Here is a 21489-nt window from a genome sequence, read left to right on the forward strand (position 1 = left end):
GGTGATGTGCGATGGGGCTGGATCTTCGATAAGTTCGCGATGAACGGTAGTACTGTTTCAAAGTCCTGCAGGAGGGAGAGTCGTCGTAGATCGAAGGAGTGAATGGGGGCTACGATGGGGCCAGTGTCAGCAACCAGGGACAGAAAAGAACAGTAGCCATAAAAGCAATCAAGAACATATATCCAAGAGTTTGGTCGAGGCTCAGACACCGGAATTCCGGATGGCGAGCGGAGGGGGGGCCATTGGTTTCGAGACAGAGACGATCAATTGACTCATGTAGGCAACTTACAATGATAACGTGAAAGAGCGAGTCCTGTCGATGGCTTTGTAAAAGAAGGGACGGAGACGGCCTCAAAAGAGTGAAGGCGGGAATCCTGAAGCAACGAATATGACTGGGGGGCGAGCAAAAAGAGCGACGACGACCCAACAGATTAGACGTTACTTTTAGAGGGGGGGGGGTTGTGCAAAAAGACCAACGACGACGGCAGCGACGATTAAATGACCGTGGTGGAAGAAAAGAAAAAGGAAGGAAAGGGTAAGACGAAATGGGGCGGAGAGCACCTCATAATGGGATGGTCGAGATCGGCTGCTGCAACTCCTCTCTTTGGGGCCTTGGACCTTTGGATCCTTGGGTCTCCTCTGCCTGCACCTGCAGCTGCTCACACCTCGCCTGCAGGGGAGCAGGGGCCGGCTGCTCGATTGGTCCATGAACCGCTAGGCGTGCAACTCAAATTGCATGCCCCATCTTCGCTATCACACCTCGTTACCTTTTTTCCCATCGGGGGTGCCTCGTGCCCTGGCGTGGCCTGGCGTGCCTTGGACGGGCTCCTCTAGCCAGACCAGTCCAAGCCCCGTTCAAGTCACCAGCAAGCCAGGAACCAAAAACAGGCACCGGCCTCTGATTCGGCCATGCGGCGGTCGAAACGCTGCTAGCATGGCCAAGCTGGGGGGTGGTAATCTCCTACTCCGGCCAATAATCTTATTAGATGCTATGCAGAACAGTGGGGCCCACCTGCGGGTGTATCACCAATCGGTAACGCCTCAGGGGACGCTTCCCAAAAGGCCCTCCAAAGCCCCCAAAGCCCCCTCCGAAAGGCTCCAGTCTCGCCCGTCTGCTTGCTCCCGTCTTTGGGCGAACCTAGAGCCCGTGTGTCCATTCGTTCTGGATAGGTAGGGGCACCTCATTCGGAATAATAGACAGCCATCTATGCGAAAAGAGAGCAGGACACTAATAGAGGTTTGACCCGCGTCGCCCCTCTTATGTGATGTGTGTAAGAGAAGGGGGGATGGCAGAGGGCGTGCCGTGCGGCGGCGGCTCCAACGGAACAGAACCAACTAAAAATACCCAAGGAAGCTTTCACACCAACTTCGTCAACATCAGCAAGTGCGCTGGCCTCAGACGTGCCCTTTCGCGAGGCCCTTGACATCATCGACCAACCAACTGTGCGCGGCACGATCCAACGACAGATATAGATACTTGCTAAAGCCGATCGACCACGGCTGCTTCACTTGCACACCTGAGCCGGTCCCCGGGAAGCAGCCCTCCGACCTCTGTTACTCCATGATGATCATAGCTTACGCCGTACATAAGCACTTACATAAATCGACGCGACCATAGCGTGGTGGTAAGCATAGAGGCTGTCGCTTACACGGAAAATACATCCGAGCTACTGAGTTCAATATATTGGTCTGTTTTGCGATGCGCGTATCCTCAGCTTGATGATATGACCTTGCTGACCTACATACATAACACCCATATATCTACCCCATCGCCCGGCAATGCCAAGCTATGAATACCCGGGGTATGTCGAGATGACGAGTTCCATGAGTTCCATGTTTGCTTCTAAGGTGCAATTCCGCAATCCGGGCCTTTGGCTCAATACGGTGTCATTACCAGAGCCGGATCTGGTGTGTTCGTCACTATTTGGTCGTTTATGGGTCTAAATCTCCCGAACCTGCCTATCTATTCCACCAGCACCTGGCTCGAGTTCGAGAAGACGGCTTAAATGAGGGCCAGCTGCACCAGAAGAATTGTTCTTTCAGCGTTCGATTTCCACAATTGCGATCTCTCACATGCTGAAACGGGCTTGTTCAATACTGCCGAGAGAGGTGTCGCCACCGCATTCCACGGCGAGATGCCGGCTCGTCTGTCTATCAGTGGCCAATGCGGGCAACCGAGACTTCAGCAACTGGGCCGACCGAGAAACATTTTCACAGGTGTTCCGGACCCAACATTCCTGCAAGCTGTTATCTTGTATCATCTGGCCAATTTATTCTCGGCCTGCTCCCATGATATAGCAAGACACCACCAAAATGGCGGAAGTGCCCTTGAGGAGACTCGATACTACCCTGATCTAGCACCAAATGGTATAGATGAAACGAATTTCGACATACTGCCAGCGCTTATTTCGACGCCCGTCAGGCTTACGGATCCAGTATACGAATTCAAGTCATTGTTTGCGGGAACACTGGCTGTGAGTGGTGAACTTTGAGGTCCCGTCAAATTCGCTACTGGCAGTATCAACCGTCAAGTCACTAACATAACGAAAGCTGCGATTCTAGTCCAATGACCGCTGCAGCCGGTAAATGTCTAATAATCGCGTTGATATTAGCAGTTTTCATGTTAGCCACGGTCGTTTCTAGGACTTCTTTATATCTCAGCGTAGCAACATATAGGAAGATAAATACGTACTTAGATACTGTAAGAAAACAATATGCTATTTATTTATTGCAGCGGCGGCAGGTTGTATGTGTGAGCTGGAGCTGGTTGGTTTCCAAATAAATGTACGTAAGGTGTTAATACCATCGGGACAGAGCCATTAATCCCCTCGACACTTAATTTCTGGGTTTAGACGTCGGTTCACGTGAACGCAGACGACAGAGAATAGAAAAAGCATTCCATCGTACTCTAAGTAAAATAGAGACGAAGGGAATGCAAGCTAATACCCCTGCAAGTTGCAGGGGTAGGGTGAATTTGCGGGGTCGTGTCAATCAATCAATAATGGCTTCGATTTGAAGCTATTTGCGAGCCTTGGGAAAGCCACTCCGAATGCCTACGAGAAGGGGGTCGACTATTTCCAACACATCGAGACAAATAGGCACAACTTGCTGCTCACCGCGCCCGCCTGGATGCGTGGCCCTTTTTCTCGTACGAAGAAGCGAACATGATGCTGTGTAACCGGGGCAGGCAAGCAGGTATGCGCTGGAGGCATTCTCTCTGGCCTCCAAGCTCACCCAACTCGTGCACAATCCAAAGAAGGATCCAAACAGTCCATGGGCGGTGTTACCGGCATACGAATATGGGAGGACAGGTCAGGATTTCCAGCAAGGGGAATGATGACCTGTGTGCCGTGTTTCAGAGATGAGCACCATCTAGTGGAAGGCAGACATTTGACTCGCATTCCATGTGTAGCACCTGGCTCCCTAGAGCATTCCAATTCTGCCCATCCCTTGTTTGTTACCCGGCGGAATCCGCGATACTAGGCATGTATGTATGATATGCATTCGAGGTGATTTGGGGGGAGGTGTTTGACAAACTGCCCGTACCTAGGCCTTCGCAGCAGCAAACCGCCTGGGCGCGAGTTTGCACGGGGCCTAGCTCCAAGACAGCAGGCGGGAAGCGAACGTTGGTGCAATAGCCCATGCTCCGAGTGGCCGCCGAATGCTCACTTCACCCCCATCGCCGGGATGATGCTGTCTTCAGATATGTGCTGCCACAGGATCAGTATTCCAGGCAGGCAAACAGGCCGGAGTGAGAGACATTCAAGGGGTGCTTGCACAGTGATCTGCTCTGTGATGCCGCCCATCTCCCCTGTACCACCACAACCAGACTGCAACAGCCTAGACTAGTGCCATCGGCATCGAACATGTCAAACTACTAGTATCAAGCCTTCGCCTTCTCCCTCCCCCCTCAGAATTTCCTTCTTGTCAATGTGGGTACGACATTGCCTTGCCCTTTGCCAGAAGGGAGATGCCAAGTCGACCTTTCGAGAGAATATATTCAACTTTGCTCGCCGTTAACTCAATTCCTACGATTGCACCTTGTACAGCCTCACCCCATCCTTAATTTTGGCTTCCTGTGACTATACCACGACTCGTTCATACTCTATCTACCATAGCCCTACACTGCAAGCAGCAGAAGTTACCTAATACCTATCCAACCGGAAGGATCTCGTTGGCAGCCGCGCACAGCCCCACCAAAAACGAGACCGGTCCATCTATACAGCTTCAGACCCCCAGACCCCACACACACCCTACCTACTAGGGGCCCGATATCCGTCCAGCGATCGCAAACCCAACCAGAATCATTTATAGAAACAGTGGGAAGAGTCGGCAGCCCCCATACATTGTCAGTTGGTGTCTTCAAAGGGATACCGAGCAGGGCAGTTCGATCTCTATCAGTGAAACGGCCGATTTTGGTGAGTGGCATGCACTGCCCATCCCGTTGGTCCTGCACCTGCACCTGCACCTGCAATCCAAATATAAACAGCGCGGTCAAGCGCTGATCGATCAGGCAACACCGCCCCTCCCTCAACTTGCCTGATAACCCGCGTTCAGCAAGCCTTACCCTGCCCTCTGCAACCATACAGTCCGTCCTCGATGGGAGTCATTACCTAGGGACCAACTCTGGGCACATATTTCGCTTCCTGCGCATTTCTGAACAAAAGCGGCGAGCGAGCGAGCGAGTGAGCCGAGCCGTATGCATCGGGGTGTATTGCACGCTATCTTCCGTGTCACCCAACCGCCTTACCAGAAACCCACATCCAAAGCCATACATACCTACATATATCTCCCTTGTTGCCTGTCTAACGATAGTCGTGACCGCAAGCAGAACATAGCAGACCGGCATATACCACGGCACGGAAGTTATACTGAATCCTCGTGTGGTTCAGCTTACCAAAGGAGCAGAATACCGGACGATTTCCTTCTTTTCGAGCATCACCGACTCGCCCGGGACCGAACGCCACAGAAAGCCACAAGTCTGGAAGGCAGCCAGCACTAGTCGTCGACTCCTCCAAGAAACGCACAGACGGGATCTTGCTTCACAAGCACTCAAGTCAGTTCACTGCGACGATTGGAACTCCAGTCTTAGGAGGACCCCTGACGCGCCCAGCACCTGGAGAAACTTGGGGCTGCAACTAGGTTAAGCTCTTACATGTACCGAGAGATACACCACACAACGCCCAGCTTGCGGAACTTGGTACGCTACTCGACGGGACATTTACGCAACCACTAAAAGTCGATTTCCTTTCCTGCCCTGCCCTTGCCGCGATTGATCCCCACTGTACAGGCCGTCTTCGTCTTCTGGTTCCTCTTTGCCTACTCGACATAGAGACGAACTGCAGTTCTCGCGGAATAATTTCTTGTGGATTGTTCGATCACCTTTGACCAGCCAGGCCTGTTTGATTGGAGCGAGGGACTACCTGGTTGCTCAGACGAGAAAGATCGGCCGTCTGCTCTATTGTATGCGTCAGCAGCATCATCCAGGAGACAGCCATACGGATCTAATTGCTGTCTCAAACGATCCACATATCAGGTCTCTTGTTTGGGCCACTTAGACTACCTTTCTTAGGTACCCCCAAACACCCCCAAATCCGGGCCCCGGTCGATTTGCTTGTTAGAGAGCCCAGAGCCCAGAGCCCAGAGCCCAGAGCCTGAGCCCCAGAGCCCTGAGAAGCCTCCCTCGCTGCAGCATAATCCCATCTATTAACAGCCCATACTCGTAGCGGGGCGGAGAATTAGGCTTGCTACTAAAAAAGTCTGGCATCAGAACTCGGCGTCTGTTCTCGACTTACTACCATCTCAGACTTAGGTTGAGCCTTAGACGCAAGACTTCAGCTGACAGGCGGCTCCCTGCTGCTTCTCCTTCCCATTCACACGCATCTCGACTGCAGGAACACACGCTGTCGAGCTCGGAGTTTCCACGCAGGAGAAAAGACACAGTATCCTTGTGGTGGATGCGGTTGTCTTGCTTGTCTACTGAACCTAATTCACGACATCTTACTACCCCAAGCGCTCCACAAGGCTATCGTCCATCCCTGGGACCTAGCCTAACCCGTCACTTCAACTCTGTTTAGTTAGTCCGGTCACCCAATCCAGTCCCAACCCAATCGCGGCAAAAAGGCGAACGGAGCCAACAACAAGCGAACCAACGCCCGGAGAGTGCTTGCAGCAGTATTGCGTGCGTGAGAAGAAAGATCGCAAAAGGTAGTCGGTCTGTTGTTTGTTGGTTGTGCTGGGGCAGTACTCCGTACTATCCTCCCCAAACCAGCCAAGCAAGTCCAGGTCAGTCTCGTGCTCCTCTTTTCTAGTCAGGCCCTTTCCGCCCCCAGTTCGGGTCTCTTCCACCCCGGTCTCAAAAGACTACCCGCTCAGTGGCCTGCCTGCTGGACCCCCTACTGACATATGTACATGGCATGCTACAGCTTGCGCAGTCCGTTCGTTGTGTCGTGTGTCGTGGACTTTGGATCTGCTACTACTACCATCATTTCGCTGAGCGCCGAGAGTTGCAACATCAGACCAAGAGAACCACTCTAGGCAAGTCAGGCGAGTTTGGAGGCGACGCAGGCCGAACCAACAGGCCGGAAAGAGGAAGGGGTCGAAAAATAAACCACTGGAGAGTCAAAAATAAAGGTAGGTACCCCAGGTATACTTTACTTTTTTTTGGACGACTCTCGCTCTCTGGCTCCAGTCAAGTCAGTCCCCTCGACTCCGTACACGCACATGGATGCTACATTTGCTGCATTGCGCTACACTTGCACCATCTCCCTTCAACACACGAATCTGCCAGAAGTCTAGTGAGAGCTGAGCAGTTCGACCCGCAAACGTCGTTTGTTAGATACCCTTCGTCATCTTGCCCGCTTTCCCTTCTTTCATCCTTCTGCCTTATCCGTCTTTCGTCATTCGCCCGGCACTCGTACATATTCCTTTGGCCATTCTTCCTTCGTTTTCCCCCAACACGCTACACTGGCACTGTTTGTCCTTGTTGTTGCTCTTGTATGTATCCTCTTCCTCTTTGCACATTCACGCTCGCTTTCTGCGAGTCCCACACAACATTGCTACTGCCTGCGCTCTACCCAAGCCTGCTTTTGCGTTTGTCGCTGCTGCTGTTCCGCCGCCCGACTCGACTGCATACCAACCACAATTCCTCTAGCCGCTACCCGACCTTTGCATCCGGCAGCCAGTAGAACGCGCAGCAGCTTCGCTCGCTAGAATACCACAACTCGTCGCACGGCACACTGCCCTACACCGCTGCTTACTGACGCCCGACTACGAAGGCCTTATCTGCACCGAACGCATCGCATCGCATCGCACCGCACCGAACCTCATCGAGCAGACAGCAATCGTGGCGTCTGGCACTGATTGCATCTTTCCGAGAGAAAACACCGGCCGACAGGACATCAGGCTCCCCACAAAAGTGTTATTTCATTCGCTGCATACTTGTGCTGCAGCCTCTTGTGAGCCGACAACCTGGGTATACAACAGTGTTGAAGCTTGGTACGTTATTCGCCTCCACTGGTCTGAGTCGCCCGCAGTGGCTTGCCCATTGTATTGTTTTCAAGCAAAAGCAAATCTTGAGCCCTAGTGCGCCTACCGAAGACAATGAAACGGCCTGCTTTCTTGCCTATGCCCATCAAACCTGCTTGCCAGCCTGGCCAAGAGTCCCTCCCCCAAGATAGCTTCCTCCTGTTTGCCTTGGGCTGACACATGCTAACGTACATCACTGCCTCCTGCAGACCGAAAGACCTTGCACAAAGCCCGTCGCACAGCTCCTCTGTATATATTCGCTTTACCCAAGGCAGCGCTCGCTGTGCATACATAGAGAACCCCCGACGATACGAACATTCAAGTCATTTGTGGCGACAACATCCAGGCCAGCCTTGGAGGATAGCTGTACATACCAGCGTGAATATTTTTGTTTGGAGGGACCTAACATCATGGCGACTGCTGTAAGTACCCCTTATTCATACCCCTTGGCTGGAGATTACCTCCTACCTTTTCCGATCAGTGCCTGACAAATCACAGTCGTTCCAGGCTCCTAGTCGTTATAACACATTTGGCAGTGTAGGCGCCAAACCGCAGACTACAGACAAGATGTCTCAAGGCCCAGGGAAGCCTTTCACGGACACGACGTGGCGCTCTGACAGTATATGGGCGAACAAATTCGGAAGCGCATTCCCTACGCAAAGGGACGCAACTGGGCCTCGAGGTAACATGGATGAAGTCTCACCCACAGCACCTTCGGGATCCGCTCAGCTTAACCACCAGTCCGAGGCCGAACCCCGGGTGCCCAGCAGCGGGCCGCGTGGCGGCTTCTGGAATAACCAAGATGCAGCTTCGGGGAATACCTCTCCAAGCATATCACGAGACACCATGGTGGACTCTCAATACTTTGGGCCGCGCTCTGTTGTTGGTCAAAATGGAAACTCGCTCTCGGGCTTGTCGAAGTCGCAGACAAGACTGAACCCTTCGTCGGTACCATTCAACAATTCCCCTATGTTCGGGGGTGATCTGGACAATATGCAATTCCCGCCGCAGACGAAATACTCGTTCGACCAGTCTGCTGCTCCATTCTATCGTGGGTCTCAGGATCAGGGGTTTGCGAACCCGCGCTTAGGTCGTGAAAGTGGTGGGATACTAAACTCGCGGTCATCGGACCTCGGCCAACAAGCGCCAGGGGCAGTACCGCAGTATTCTTTTGATGCATCGATCGCCAACAATGCGGCCTTGAACTCGAACCGGCCTACCATGACGCACCAATCGGTATCGTTCCCGTTGAATGGCGTTTCCCAACGAGGTCGCGGCGGCGCCGACCAGGATATGGCTACTTTGTTCAAGAACAGCTTGTCTCTGGAGGATCCTTACGAGGCCGACGCCCACGGTTACGGCAATCCCGGTTTGCCCATGAACCCCGGATCCCAACCTTGGTCCCAAGAGTACGAGAATACTGTGCGCCCTTTCGGACCTGGCTACCAACAAGACAGCTTTGCTGACCAGGTTCCCGGAGCATACTATGGTTCCAAAAGGGGCTCGGTGGACCGCAACTCTCCCGCAAGCGTACACCGGACCGGCTTCAACAGCCCCCGCTTTGCCCCTGGCCCGAACCCCCGATCGGATGCATACTTGAGCAGACCCGGTTCGTCTCGGAATTCGGTTCTCGGGCAGGACCTCGATCGTCCTCAAGGCTCTTCGCAATATGTAGCTCAAAACCAGCAGTTCTACCCCACCAACCAGTATTACAGCCCAAATGTCACATCACAGTATGGCCCTCAGCCCACCCACTACGACATATTCGGCCAGAACGCAGGCTACCGAAACCCGATGTCGATGCCGGCGTACGGCATGCCGATGAACACATACCTGCCCGGTATGAACGCATCAGTACGGCCAAGCAGAGATACAGATCCGGGAAGAGGTGTCCGCAGTCAAACACTGGAGGAGTTTAGGGCCAACAACAAGTCGAGCAAGCGATATGAGCTCAAGGCAAGTTTGGTTTAAAGCGTTATTGATAGTAGGCATGGGGCTAATTGTGTGTACCAGGACATTTATGAGTGCATTGTTGAATTCAGCGGAGATCAGCATGGGTCACGTTTCATCCAGGAAAAGCTTCAGACAGCGAACAGCGACGAAAAGGACCAGGTTTTCCGGGAAATTGAAGCCAACGCGCTTCAGCTGATGAAAGATGTCTTTGGTAACTACGTCATCCAGAAGTTCTTTGAGCATGGCAACCAGGTGCAGAAGAAGATCATTGCCGGCAAAATGAAGGGCAAAGTCGCCGAGTTGTCGACGCAAATGTACGCTTGCCGCGTCGTTCAAAAGGTGAGCTATTTTCCTGTCGTCGTTAATGTCGAGACCATACTAACATGTCATAGGCATTGGAACATGTACTAGTTGAGCAACAAGAAGAGATTGTTGAGGAGCTGAAGCCCGATATCATGCGTATCGTTAAGGACCAAAACGGCAACCACGTGGTTCAGAAGATCATTTCCATGGTCCCGCGGATGTGCGTACCGTTCATGATGAACGCTTTCCGCGGCCATGTCCATTCTCTGGCTGCCCACAACTACGGATGCAGGGTGATCCAGCGCATGCTTGAGCAGGGCACGGAAACAGAGAAGAGAGAACTCATGGACGAGGTTCACTCGTGCATCCCTCAACTCATCTCCGACCAGTTCGGCAACTATGTTGCCCAGCACATCGTCGTCCAGGGATCCACTGAGGATAGATGCAGGATCATTCGTCTCGTCGTAGACGAGCTGATCGGCCTTTCCAAACACAAGTTCGCATCAAATGTGGTCGAAAAGTGTATCGAGTACGGCACACTCGAGGATCGAAAGGCCATTCGGATCAAGCTTACGACTCCTTCTTCTGACGGCACCAGCCCATTGCAGGCGATGATGAGAGATCAGTTTGGCAACTATGTCATTCGTGAGTACACGCTTTGGGAATTTGATACAGGCTGTCAACTAACAAACTACTCTAGAAAAAATGCTGAAGACCTTGAAGGGCGAGGACCGCGCCTCTTTCGTCACCCATCTAACCCCTGAAGTGGACTCCGCAAAGAAGAACGCCCCTAGTCGCCAGGTCACTGCCGTTGAGGGCCTGATTAACAACCCCGACGAGACTGACCCTTCCTCCCGGACAGACATGGCTCAGCCCGACTCACCCGGCTTACAACTTGATGTCAACTCAACTTCCCCAACGCCGGGTCTCACAACAGAGCATAACAGCCCTGACAGCAGCAGCCCGCCTAGCACCAATTCCAGTGCGGAGGAAGAGGTCGTCCACGACCATTCCAGGGCCAAGATCGCAGCAGCCGACGGTCAACCTCAGCTCGTTGTCCAAGTAGATGAAGCTGAGCGATAGGCTACCGGCCCCTGCTGTCCATGGTCGATTTCCATATCATGGACAGCAGACCAAGGAGAGAGCAAGCGATGCCTTGGTTTTTTGGGAAAGGTGACTGACCTTGTCAAACCTATGATGGTGCCTTTTTCTTTGCGCAGATTGGATGCGAGTACATCTGGTCTGACCTTCCCAAGAATTTGATTTCGTGATAACCAGCGTCTCTCATTTTCAGTGTTGCATCTGCAGATGCGACGACAAGAAACAAAAGAGGCTTTCGTTCTACACCCTGGCACATAATGGCTAATTTTCGGTTCATACGGTCTGTTCTTTACACAAGGGTATTTACACATCTTCACATACTGCCTGGACATTGCGCCATGTCCGCTACGTCACATACATTTACGGCTCGTTAACGACGGGACTTTCCATTTCGAGCTTGACGTCTCGTAGAGGGGCGGTCTCAGGGAGGGGCATGGCGAAGGAAATTCATCTGGGCACAAGGCGCGAATGGGGTTATTGTACTTGACTTATTTTTCTCGCGTGTATTTTGCTGGGATTTCACTTGGACACAAAGAGTCGCGGAAAACATGACCATGCGCAAATACGGCAAAGGGTTTCGGAATGGACAAAAAAGGAACACAGGCGCATATACTGTTTGGGGCCCGGTTTTGGGGTATTGGGTTTACGGCGTTCATGTTATGTCTTGTCATTTATCGTGGGGGAGGGTGCACCAGCCAAACACATAACGGCGAACCACCAAGAAAGGAGCGTAGAGAGTGCTTTCTTGCAGAAGAAGACAAGCCACCAAGAGAAGAGGGTCCTCTGGGAGTTGTTTCCATCCTCGGGCTGGCGGCTGGCATTTTAGAGACAGACAAATAGAGAGAGAGAGAGAGAGACGGCCAATGTCTAGTGTGCACCTTCTTGCTTCAAACGGGTCAAATGGTTTTAATGGATTCGTGACAGTGAATGGGTGACTGCATCTTTTGCTATGGGGGCGACGTCTCGTTCACGGTTGATGTAGTTGTCCCTTTTGATCAGCGAAGAACTACCCGTCAAACTTCACGTACATGGATACATAGGTTGGTTGGATATGCGTACTAACACATCTAATAAACCCATTTAAACAAGTATGCTCACTTGTTGCTGCTAGTGATAAGCGAGAATCTGAAGTCTCGGCATGGTGAGGGTAATCGATCACAAGCTAGCCATCTTACACTACCTACCAATACGCAACCGATCGCATGGCTAGAGTACACGATACACGTAGTCTTCTTCGACTCTTCTCTCTGCTAGAATACTTCTCAAGTTTTGGGGAATTTTTTTTTCTCTTCATGTTCTCATATACGCCTTCCTCGTCGTATCCCAAGAGTCATACACTGCTTTCTTCACCAGGTGGTGCCTTGACCCACCGGGCGGCGGCGGCGGCGGCTGACCTCCTCGCTCTCCCCATCCTATTGGTGGCCCCCGAAGAAGACGACCTGCACCGTCATGTCGTCCCGGATGTACCGGGCGGCCGGGCTGGTGAAGGCGAGGGCGCCGCGGACGAGCTCGTCGCGGGCGCCGCCGAGGCCGTTGCGCATCAGGTGGACGGCGGCGTTGGGGTCCTGGAAGGTGCTGAAGTCGGCGTCGTAGCGGCAGGCGATGTCGCCGAATACCGTGGGCGCTGCCGTCGTTGCTGAAGCAGTCGAAGAAGAAGAAGGAGGAAGCTGGCCCTTGGAGAAGAGTCTCTTCCGCTCGCTCCAGCGCCCCACCAGATCGACCGCCTCCTCGCTCGACATGGTGTCCCAGAGCCCGTCGGTCGCCAGGATCAAAAAGCTGGGCGCGTCGGGCAGCTTGATTGTCGACACCACGGGTAGCGCCGTCAGGTAGGGCCCCGTCTTGTAGCCGCTGTACCGGACCGACGAGGGCAGGGCGGTGGCGTTGTATTCCCGTCTAAGGCGCGCGCGCAGGTCCTTATCCCACTTCCAGCCGCCGTCGCCAAAGGTGCGGGCCGGCTGCATGCCCCAGATGCGGCCGCCGGCCAGCATGTCGGGCTCGTCGGGGAATTTGGCCCGGAGCCGGGCTTTTTCGTCTTCGTTGGCGCCCGTCTGGTCGACTGTTTCGAATATCGTCGTCCACGTCTTGTTGTTGTTGTTCGCCGCGTCCTTGCTGCTGCTGCCCACGACGGCGCGGCAGTCGCCCGTGGACGCGACGTGCAGCGACTTGGTGGCTGGGTTGTAGAGCGCCAGCAGGGCGCAGGAGCCCGCAAACGCCGGCTCGAGCCGCCGGATCTTGTCGGGGAAGGAGGTGTGGGGGTCCTCGATGGTCCGCTGGGCGCTCGCGACGAGCTGGTCGTCCAGGCGGGTGAAGGCAGTCTGCAGGGCCTGCTGGATGTCCGCGTCGGTCGGGTTCGGCTTGCCCTTGCCGATGATTTCGCGCAGCGACTGCTGCACGAAGGGCATCAGCTGCTTGGTCAGCAGGTTTGACGTCTGCCAGCCGCAGTGGCCGTCGAAGACGGCCCAGGCCATCCAGTCTTCCTCCTCTCCTGCTCCAGCGCCACCACTGCCCTTGAAGGGGCTCGAGAAGCGGCCGTGCACGTAGGCGTCCTCGATGGGGCTGTTGCTGGCTAGCTGGGCGACGTCGTAGCTGGTTACATTCCCGGCGGTGCCGCCGCCGGAGTACGAGGAGGCCCCCTCGTTGAGCATCGCGGTCACGTCCTCCGACGACGGGGCGGGCGCGTACTTGACCTCGTCGCCGCGCCATCCCTGGCCTTGCTCGTCGAGATTGGGGATAGCACGCGCGCGCGCGGCGGCAGCAGCAGCTGATGGCGGCTTGGAAGCACCACCCGTCAATTCGGTGTACGCCCAGTAGGAGCCCGCGCCGACCAGTGCACCGATGACCGTAGAGGCGTTTCGAGCACTTCTAAAGCTCGGACCGCCACCGCCCCCGGGAGAAGAAGATGAGTTGAGCCGGATCCCATGAGTCGCACGCGAGGGTTTGTTGGCGGCGGCGAGCTGGGGGCGGCATTGGCCTCCTCGGGTGAGGAGTCGACGCGGCAGCATGGTGTACTCTGTTTACGAATAGATAAACCGAGGTGGGCGGGTAAGACTTGAAGAATATAAAGTGCCGTTCTGAATAGCAATCGTGTTGATGTGCATGCAAGGTGCCTGTGATATACTCAAAAAGGCAGGTGGTTGGAGTTTGGGATGCACGTTTGGATCGTTCTGCAATCCAAACAGACTGGACTGGACGTGATCGACTCGTTTATCCCTCGAGAACCCGCTTCACCACCTGCATGAGCCTCAAAAACGAATATTCGCTACTGGATCATCATATTTGGCATCTATGATACTGAGTACATAGGCAGGAACGACCAAAAGCGCATCGATTGTCTCCAACGGCAGTCACTGCTCGCAAAATACCTGACCTTCAAATTACACACGCCCCGTCATCCTCAACTCACTCTCATTCAATTGTTGCTGCGGGTCAATTGCAATCACACTTCGCATCTACCCCAAAAAGCGATGCAAAACATACGACGAAAGCGAGGGTATGGATCGGGTTTTTCTTTTCCCATTGTCGTTTCCCATCTTTCCATTCCTACGTGGCTATTACCATGGTATTCGGTAGTTGGGAGATCGCCAGACATCTTGCCTTGGCATCGATCGTTTAATCTGATCGGAATATTGCTGTTGTAGATAAGGGAAGCCTCTGAACCGAGATTGTCCTCTTCAAAGACAAATATATTCTAATTTTATATCCTTGCGTTGTTATACTTCCTACATGGTGTTCATTATCGCGGGTTAGAGGTGTCAACGGAGTGTGGTTTCGCGAGATGTTCACCATGTTCCTGCTTGTAGCTCCAGACATCGTGCATGCGCCCGTTAGCCCAGCTCCACTGGCTAAATAAAGGGTCCTCGCCATCGGCTCCATACCCCCGTGTAGACGGACGAGGCGCAGGGCGAGATCGAGGCCGACTGGCGAAAGCACGAGGCCAATCTACGCACTAAAAACAAGAAACAAGGACCAGAGAGAGATTCCAATATCTTCCATGTCCCATCTTCGCTTACTAGCGGGGCAATGAATCCATATATATGGAAGATTGATTGCCTGTCTCTACTAGCCTCGCTCGTCGGCCAGAGATGGCCGGAGGCTAGAACCCGTCAGCTGACTCCGGTGCACCCCTCCATCTCGACGTCCCAGGTGTCCGGTGGGGGATGTCACGCTGAGGGGGGATACAGCGGCTAGGCCATGTCAGGCACGGGCAAGATGCCTGCATTGGAGACTCAGGTGTGGTGTGTTGGAAATGGTGGTGGTGGTGGTCAACAACCACGGAAGATTATGACCGGGGGCCATGCAACGCGCGTGCTCTGCAAATCAACACGAAAACGTGCCCCTATGCTTCTGTACGGACGACGATGGTAAGCTTTGTTGTTCAAAGCATAAAACCCCGAACAAAGAGAGTTTGTCCTGCAGCTTTCCCTCGAGGGCTTCCGCCGCAGGGGCCGATGACGCAATGGCGGTTGGGGGTCACCTCTAAGATGATTTCGGGGCGCTCGTTCTCAAAGGACATTGGCATTCCCCAGCAGCCAACCACAAGTCACAAAGCTTTTACCAGGCTTGTCTCCCAAACCTACTACTTGCTAGTATCAAGGTAAGCCGTCATTTCCCAGTTATGCAAGTACCTTTTGTCTTCCAAGATGGTAATGTTGAAGAGAGATGGCCGGAAACATTAGCGCCCGAATGTCGCTGTTTCACTGCCAGCTTCTTGGGGGAGGTTATCTGCTTGGTCTTGGCGGGCTCCGCATGCGTGCATCACCTCAGCAGCCAACACGCCCTACAGAATGCGAGGTCTCAGCTCGACCAGGTCCAAGGAGAACCGTATGTACTCTTAATATTGAACAAGTCATACCCGGGTGCTGGCTATCATCATGCGATGCCTACATCCGTATCATAGGACAAATATACTGATCTCTTGTCACGCCAAGATACTCTGTATATTTGGAGGCGAGCGTTTTGCAAAAAGCAAAGGATCAATGGAAAGCAATGTCCTCGGGTGCAGGTGGTTGCTGGGAGGAGTCGCATCCTCTACATAATCCTAGCACCCCGCGCTTACAGTTAAGGGAGATCTGCCTTCTAAACGTTTGTTCCATCGAATGCCGGTCCATTTGGCAGGGTTGTGCCTTGGGTACATATCGCGCTGCAGTTGTTATCGTTATCAGGCTGTTGTACGTACATGGAGACTAATGTTATCTTGCATAAGTGGGATGTAGTACATTAGGTACAGTTTAACCCCCCTCCTTCCTCAGCTCCGTTCCAAGATGATGGAATCTTGAACATGCATTACGGACAACCCTTATTAGCAGTAGGCGCATGTGTAATGCTCGCTCAGGAAGAAGACTATCGGAAAATGATGGCACAGGTTAGCGCTATGGTCCCTGACAAAGCTCGCTTCCCACGCTCACCGTGGTCGCAACGCGTAATCTCCAAATGAATGTCGGTCTGCTTTCGCCCTCGGCCCAGCTGGTAAACAATGCCCCAAGCCCAGCCCAGACAAGAGCGCCCAGCCCATGACGGTTCATTGGTACATGCAGATAACATGACTGCTTCTGACCGTATGTCTTTGTGCTCTCTGGAGTCTGCGCTCTCTGTCACTCTCCGGGTTAGTAATAATCGAAACCCAGCCCGTCATGCTTGCCTTGCAGCCACCCTTTACGTGTTAGCAGTCAGGCACAGGGCAATTCGCTAGACGATCCCACTGCCCACCATGCCACCCCCTGCCCGTAAGGAGGGAGTTGGGAGGCAGGCAGGCAGCCCAGTTGCCCAGGTATCCCAGGTGTCTGCCGGGTACATGCTAATAGTCTGGTCTCCAGTACCCATTATCAGCAATACCCCACTCATGATCCCTGTGAGTCGTTCTGCCCCGCCTCCACGAACGAACGTAGCACGCACCTCTCTGACTTGGCCTGCCTGCCTCTGACTGCCTGCCCTTACGTACTTGTCATCGGCCATATCGTGGGGACCTCGTGCCGCCGGTCTGACTTACCTCCATCCACCCATCCATCATCCATCAAATCAATGATCCATCAGTTCCCCTGTTTTGGTTGCTTTGTTGTTGCTTCTCTCTGCTCGCTCTCTTGAGGTTGTGCCTCTCTCTTCTCTCCTTCTGATCTCTTCTTCTTCTTCTCTCTCTCTCTCTTTGTCTCTCCTGTCTCGCTCCACCACCCATTTACATCATATTCACCCAGCAAAGACAAACCCCATAGTTTCCGGTTTCCTTACAATCCATCCATTCTTCTTCTTCCCGCTCCGTGTGTGAATACTTGCATTCTGTCGGCATCTCTTTCTCTTTTGGCCATCACTCTGCAAAGCGTAGATAATACTATACCACTCTATTCGGCTGTGCTGGATTCTTCCACTCCTTTGTTCGTTCCCTGCTCTCTGCTTGGACCGAACCCCTCACCTCGGCCTGCAACCCATTCGAGCGCGTACCGTAGCTTCGCGCCCGCCGACGTCGCATTGTCTCCTATCCCGGTCAACAGTCCATTAGACAGATAACCCAACTACCCACCAACCACCACCACCACCCACGCACCCACTCGAAAGTATATTCCTTCTAGATACGATACGACCGGCCCGCCTGAGAAAAGTAGTGTAATCGCGCGAGTTCGTTGCCACGGTTCGGTTTCTATATTCCGTCTCAAGGACGGGGCTCTTTCAGGAGCTCCTTTGCTGGGAGAGCAGGCAACTGCCCCAGCAACCTGCCACAGGTCTTTGAATGCCTAGTTCGTCTCTCCGCGATCCTTCCCCTCCCTCTTCCTCTACGGGGAAAAAAGGAGGCCGTAAACAAAAGCAGAGGCTTACCCAAGCTGCCGCGGATGCAGGTTCAAAGAAGAAAGACAAGAATGTCAAAGACGGTGGTGGGGTTGTCGCCGCGGTGACAAGACAGGCTACCAAGTTCTCGTATGTGTTGACCCTGTTCTGTCTGTTCTTATATCTATCTTCCTTATCTTTTGGCTGTCTGCCTGGCTAGTGCAAGTGTAATTGTGCGTGCGCGCAGACTGCCCGAAGACGGTTGCTGTGAAATACCCTGATCTGACCGATTGTTTGTGGCTTGTAGAAATGGCAGTACCCCGAAGGAGCCGGCTTCACTGCCTGAGTCTCCTCCCAGTCCTGCCCAAACCCCCGAACTGAAGCCCGCAGCACCCGAAACCATACCGGCAAATAGGAACCCGACGGTGGCAGTGTCTCCGCTTCTCGATGCTGTTTCCGGTACCTCGATAGCTACCAGCACGGCACCTAGCATGAGTGAGTGGGCAAGAAGCCACGGGGCACTGGCCGGGTCACCCAACCTCATCAGCATTATGGGCGAGTCACCCCCGACTCAACCATCGTCATACGAGGACCCCCGAGCACAACAATGGATGCAGCAGAAGGCCTTCGCTAATAACAACTTTACGCCTTCTTCCGCCTCTCCGCCCAACGCTGCAAGGCGCCCTTTGAGCTTCCAGCTGGATAACCAACTTCCTGCTAACGACCTGCGATCTCAAACATCCTCACCTCCCGGTGGGCGGAGAAGTTCAATGCATTCCCCGTATCCGCAAAGCCGGGTGGGATCTCACCCACCCCTCCCGCACCAACCCCAAGCCCACTTCTACGGCGTGCCTGACCTGGACTTCGACTTGAATCCAAAGCTGGGCCTGAAGCCTGGAGACCGAGGCTACTATTTTGGTTTCGATACGCTGTCAAGCCCTAATGTCAACCACACATCCGGCAGCACTAATGTGGTTCTCGCTGGTTACGAAGGAGGGCTCGACATCTACGCCGTCTCCAAGCGCGGGATCGACATCCTGACTAGTTTGAAGGGACTGCGAGGTGGCGTCTATCAAGCGAAGATATTGCCTTGGCATGGTACCGGCGACCAACACAACATCTTCCCGCTCATTGCCGTGGCTATCCATGGCCCTGTTGTGTCCAATACCGTATCGGATGCTTCGTCAGAGGCGCCATATGAAGCAGGAGCCAGTCCTCGCATGGACGGCGCCAGTCCCGTGCCATCCGATACCAACCAGCGCCAGGCCAATACTGGCAAAACAGTGCCGACTATTGAAGCATACCAGACAACCGTCGAGATTTACTCGCTGCGTACAAATGCTCGGATTAGTACCCTGTTACAAGCACCCAGAATCCCAGTCAAGACTTCGGTACAGAACCCTATTCCCAAACGCCCATCTCCGACCGGCGCCCTTCAGATTCATGCCGACGGAGGCAACATCATTGTTGCGTCTGGTACAACCGGGGAGTGCTGGATCTTCAAGCAAGCCAAAGGTCCGTCAGATATGGGGGTAGAGTTCCGATGTGTGGGCAAAGTATGGACTTGCTTGCAGCACGCACAAAAGGACGACTCGACACCAGAAGAGGAGGCCGGCCGAAGTCCAAGCCCCTTGCGATCAAACCCGCAGTCGCCGATTCTGGCAACCCGCGGAAGGTGGCTTGCGTATTGCCCTCCGCCCTCGTCGTCTTCGATTGCACTCAATGCATCTATCGGAGTTCCCATCGACGGCAAAGTCCCGGGTTTGGCTTCACTGACGTCGCCCGTTGTTCCCCTAGAGACCTGCGGTGTTGACCAACCTCTCTCGGATGGTATGATGAATCGGATCATGCGAGAGACCACGCAAGAGGTTATCCAAGGGGCCAGATGGGTGGGCAAGCAGGGTATGCAACTTTGGAACAGTTACTGGAAGCAGCCGAGCCCCCAGTCGCAGACACGATCTGGTTCTGTCGGGTCGCCGCCGTGGGGACCGACATACCCGAGTAGGGCAGATACGTCGGTATTCCCGCCAACTTACGGAGTTTCCGGCCAGGCTGTCACCAAAGATCCTGGCTTGGTTTCCATCGTCGACCTGCAAGCGCTCGAGCATTCGACGACAGTTCACCATGTTGCCACTTTCAAGGCTCCCCTCGGCTGTAGTTTCCTGTCGTTTTCGCCAACAGGACTATCTCTTTTTACTGCAAGCATCAAGGGAGATGTTCAGACCGTTTGGGATCTGATGCGCATCCAGCACAGCAAGGCCTCTTCCCTACAAACCTCGCAACCAGTTGGAGGCCACGCCGCACGTGTTAGGCAGGTTGCTCAGTTCTCACGCATGACGGTTGCTCGCATTGTTGATGTTGCTTGGTCTAAGCCAAATGGCGAGCGTATCGCTATGGTCACAGAACGAGGTACCGTACATCTGCTCGACATGCCGCCAAGCGCCTATACCTGGCCACCCCCACGAAGACGAGCCAAGGAGCCGGAACAAGGCACCGGCACACCTGAGACGGCCCCTTCTGCCGTGTCCATGGCGTCTAATGCGCTCAGTAGTGCTTATGGCGCAGCACGGCCCCTAATCGCTCGCCAACGCCGAAGTAGTTCCAACACGCAGAATACGTCTAGGTTGATGGATCATGCCAGTTACGGTGGCAAAGTCCTTGCTGCTGGCATCAGTCATTCTCTCGGCAACGCGGGAACGGCCATCAACCATCTGCGCCAAAACGGAGAGAACCGTGTCAGTCTGCCCACCAGCGGCCAGATCCCAAGCCTTTCATGTGTCACTTGGATAGCGGGCCGAAAACACCCATCGCTGGTAGTCATCGGGGATGGCCTGGTTCGATTGTTTGCCACCAAGGGTCGCAAATCAGCTTCGAGCCGAGACAAACCTCGATTCCCTCGCGGCAACATGTACAAGGACTTCCGGCTCAAGGGACTTTCGGACGACGTGATTGCTCCGACTATCAGACAACTGCTCAGCGACTTGGAGGAGGACCTCGAGATTACGCCTGGCGATTTCGAGGGCGGCAATACTCTGGTTCTGAAGCCGCGGTCGCGACCGCATGAGTTGGAGCTCAGCCCTGAAGCATCGATACCTCAAGCTGAGATAGAGTCCAGTGCTCCATATCAGCCTTTCCACACCGACAGGCGGGTGGCTCTGTTTGAGTACAGCGTCACTGATTCTGATCCAACCGTCGCTGCTATTACACAACTAATGGATTCAACATCTTTGGAGGAAGCTCAGGCTCCCAACCGTGGCAAGAGTAGCAAGAAGAAGCAGAAGGCTCAGTCTACGAAGGCAGCCAAAGCGACGGGCAAATCAGAGGCTTGGGCATTCGGCCAAAGCATTGCTGCTGTCAAGATCGAGACTGGACCGCCGATCTCGGTTGAAGATGATTTCAGCGAAAGCACTGCTGATCACCGCGCATTGCCTGCCTCGGCTATGGAGCGAGTTATGCAAGTGGGTGAGAATGATGAGCAGATTGTGGTTACGACACGACGCAGACGGGGAGGTAACCGCGTGTCTGACGCAGAGGAAGACGGATTCTTCGAGGACGACTGCGAGGTCCTCGACTTTGCGGACCAGAGAGTCTGAGTCTGGTCTGGTAGAGCAGAGCATTGGATCCCCGGCGATGTTGATTATACACGGCCGATGTAGCAGAGGCATGAGAGTTCGCAGACGTTGTTGACATAGAGATATGTTTTCAGGGGAGAGGCGAATTGGCTATGGTGGCTCGGCGTTGCACTGCATTTGAGAGTTGATGATGGCGAGTGTTGATGATGCGGCCGACTTTGGGCCAGGACGCATAGAAATATTTGCTTGATGTCACCGCTCGCTTGGCTTGAAATCAGGG

The 21489-nt window shown here is 53.9% G+C and overlaps 3 protein-coding genes across 3 annotated transcripts; 2 read left to right on the top strand and 1 right to left on the bottom strand.

The window, feature by feature from the left end:
• Window positions 1–7937: 7937 nt before the first annotated feature.
• Window positions 7938–10866, top strand: PG985_015948 (Pumilio-like protein 2; the record flags this gene model as incomplete). Its single annotated transcript, XM_066835714.1, has 5 exons — window positions 7938–7949; window positions 8026–9492; window positions 9541–9819; window positions 9873–10428; window positions 10484–10866. The coding sequence occupies 5 exons, from the start codon at window positions 7938–7940 to the stop codon at window positions 10864–10866; spliced, it is 2697 nt and encodes an 898-aa protein (XP_066676917.1).
• Window positions 10867–12296: 1430 nt separating this feature from the next.
• PG985_015949 (uncharacterized protein) lies at window positions 12297–13886 on the bottom strand (the record flags this gene model as incomplete). The annotated part of the gene is made up of 1 exon (XM_066835715.1): window positions 12297–13886. The coding sequence occupies one exon, from the start codon at window positions 13884–13886 to the stop codon at window positions 12297–12299; it is 1590 nt and encodes a 529-aa protein (XP_066676918.1).
• Window positions 13887–17602: 3716 nt separating this feature from the next.
• Window positions 17603–21230, top strand: PG985_015950 (uncharacterized protein; the record flags this gene model as incomplete). Its single annotated transcript, XM_066835716.1, has 2 exons — window positions 17603–17787; window positions 17945–21230. The coding sequence occupies 2 exons, from the start codon at window positions 17603–17605 to the stop codon at window positions 21228–21230; spliced, it is 3471 nt and encodes a 1156-aa protein (XP_066676919.1).
• Between the last annotated feature and the right edge of the window lie 259 nt (window positions 21231–21489).

Source organism: Apiospora marii, assembly GCF_038362585.1.
Source record: "Apiospora marii strain CBS 49790 chromosome Unknown utg000013l_segment0_segment0, whole genome shotgun sequence".
Classification (NCBI taxonomy): domain Eukaryota; kingdom Fungi; phylum Ascomycota; class Sordariomycetes; order Amphisphaeriales; family Apiosporaceae; genus Apiospora; species Apiospora marii.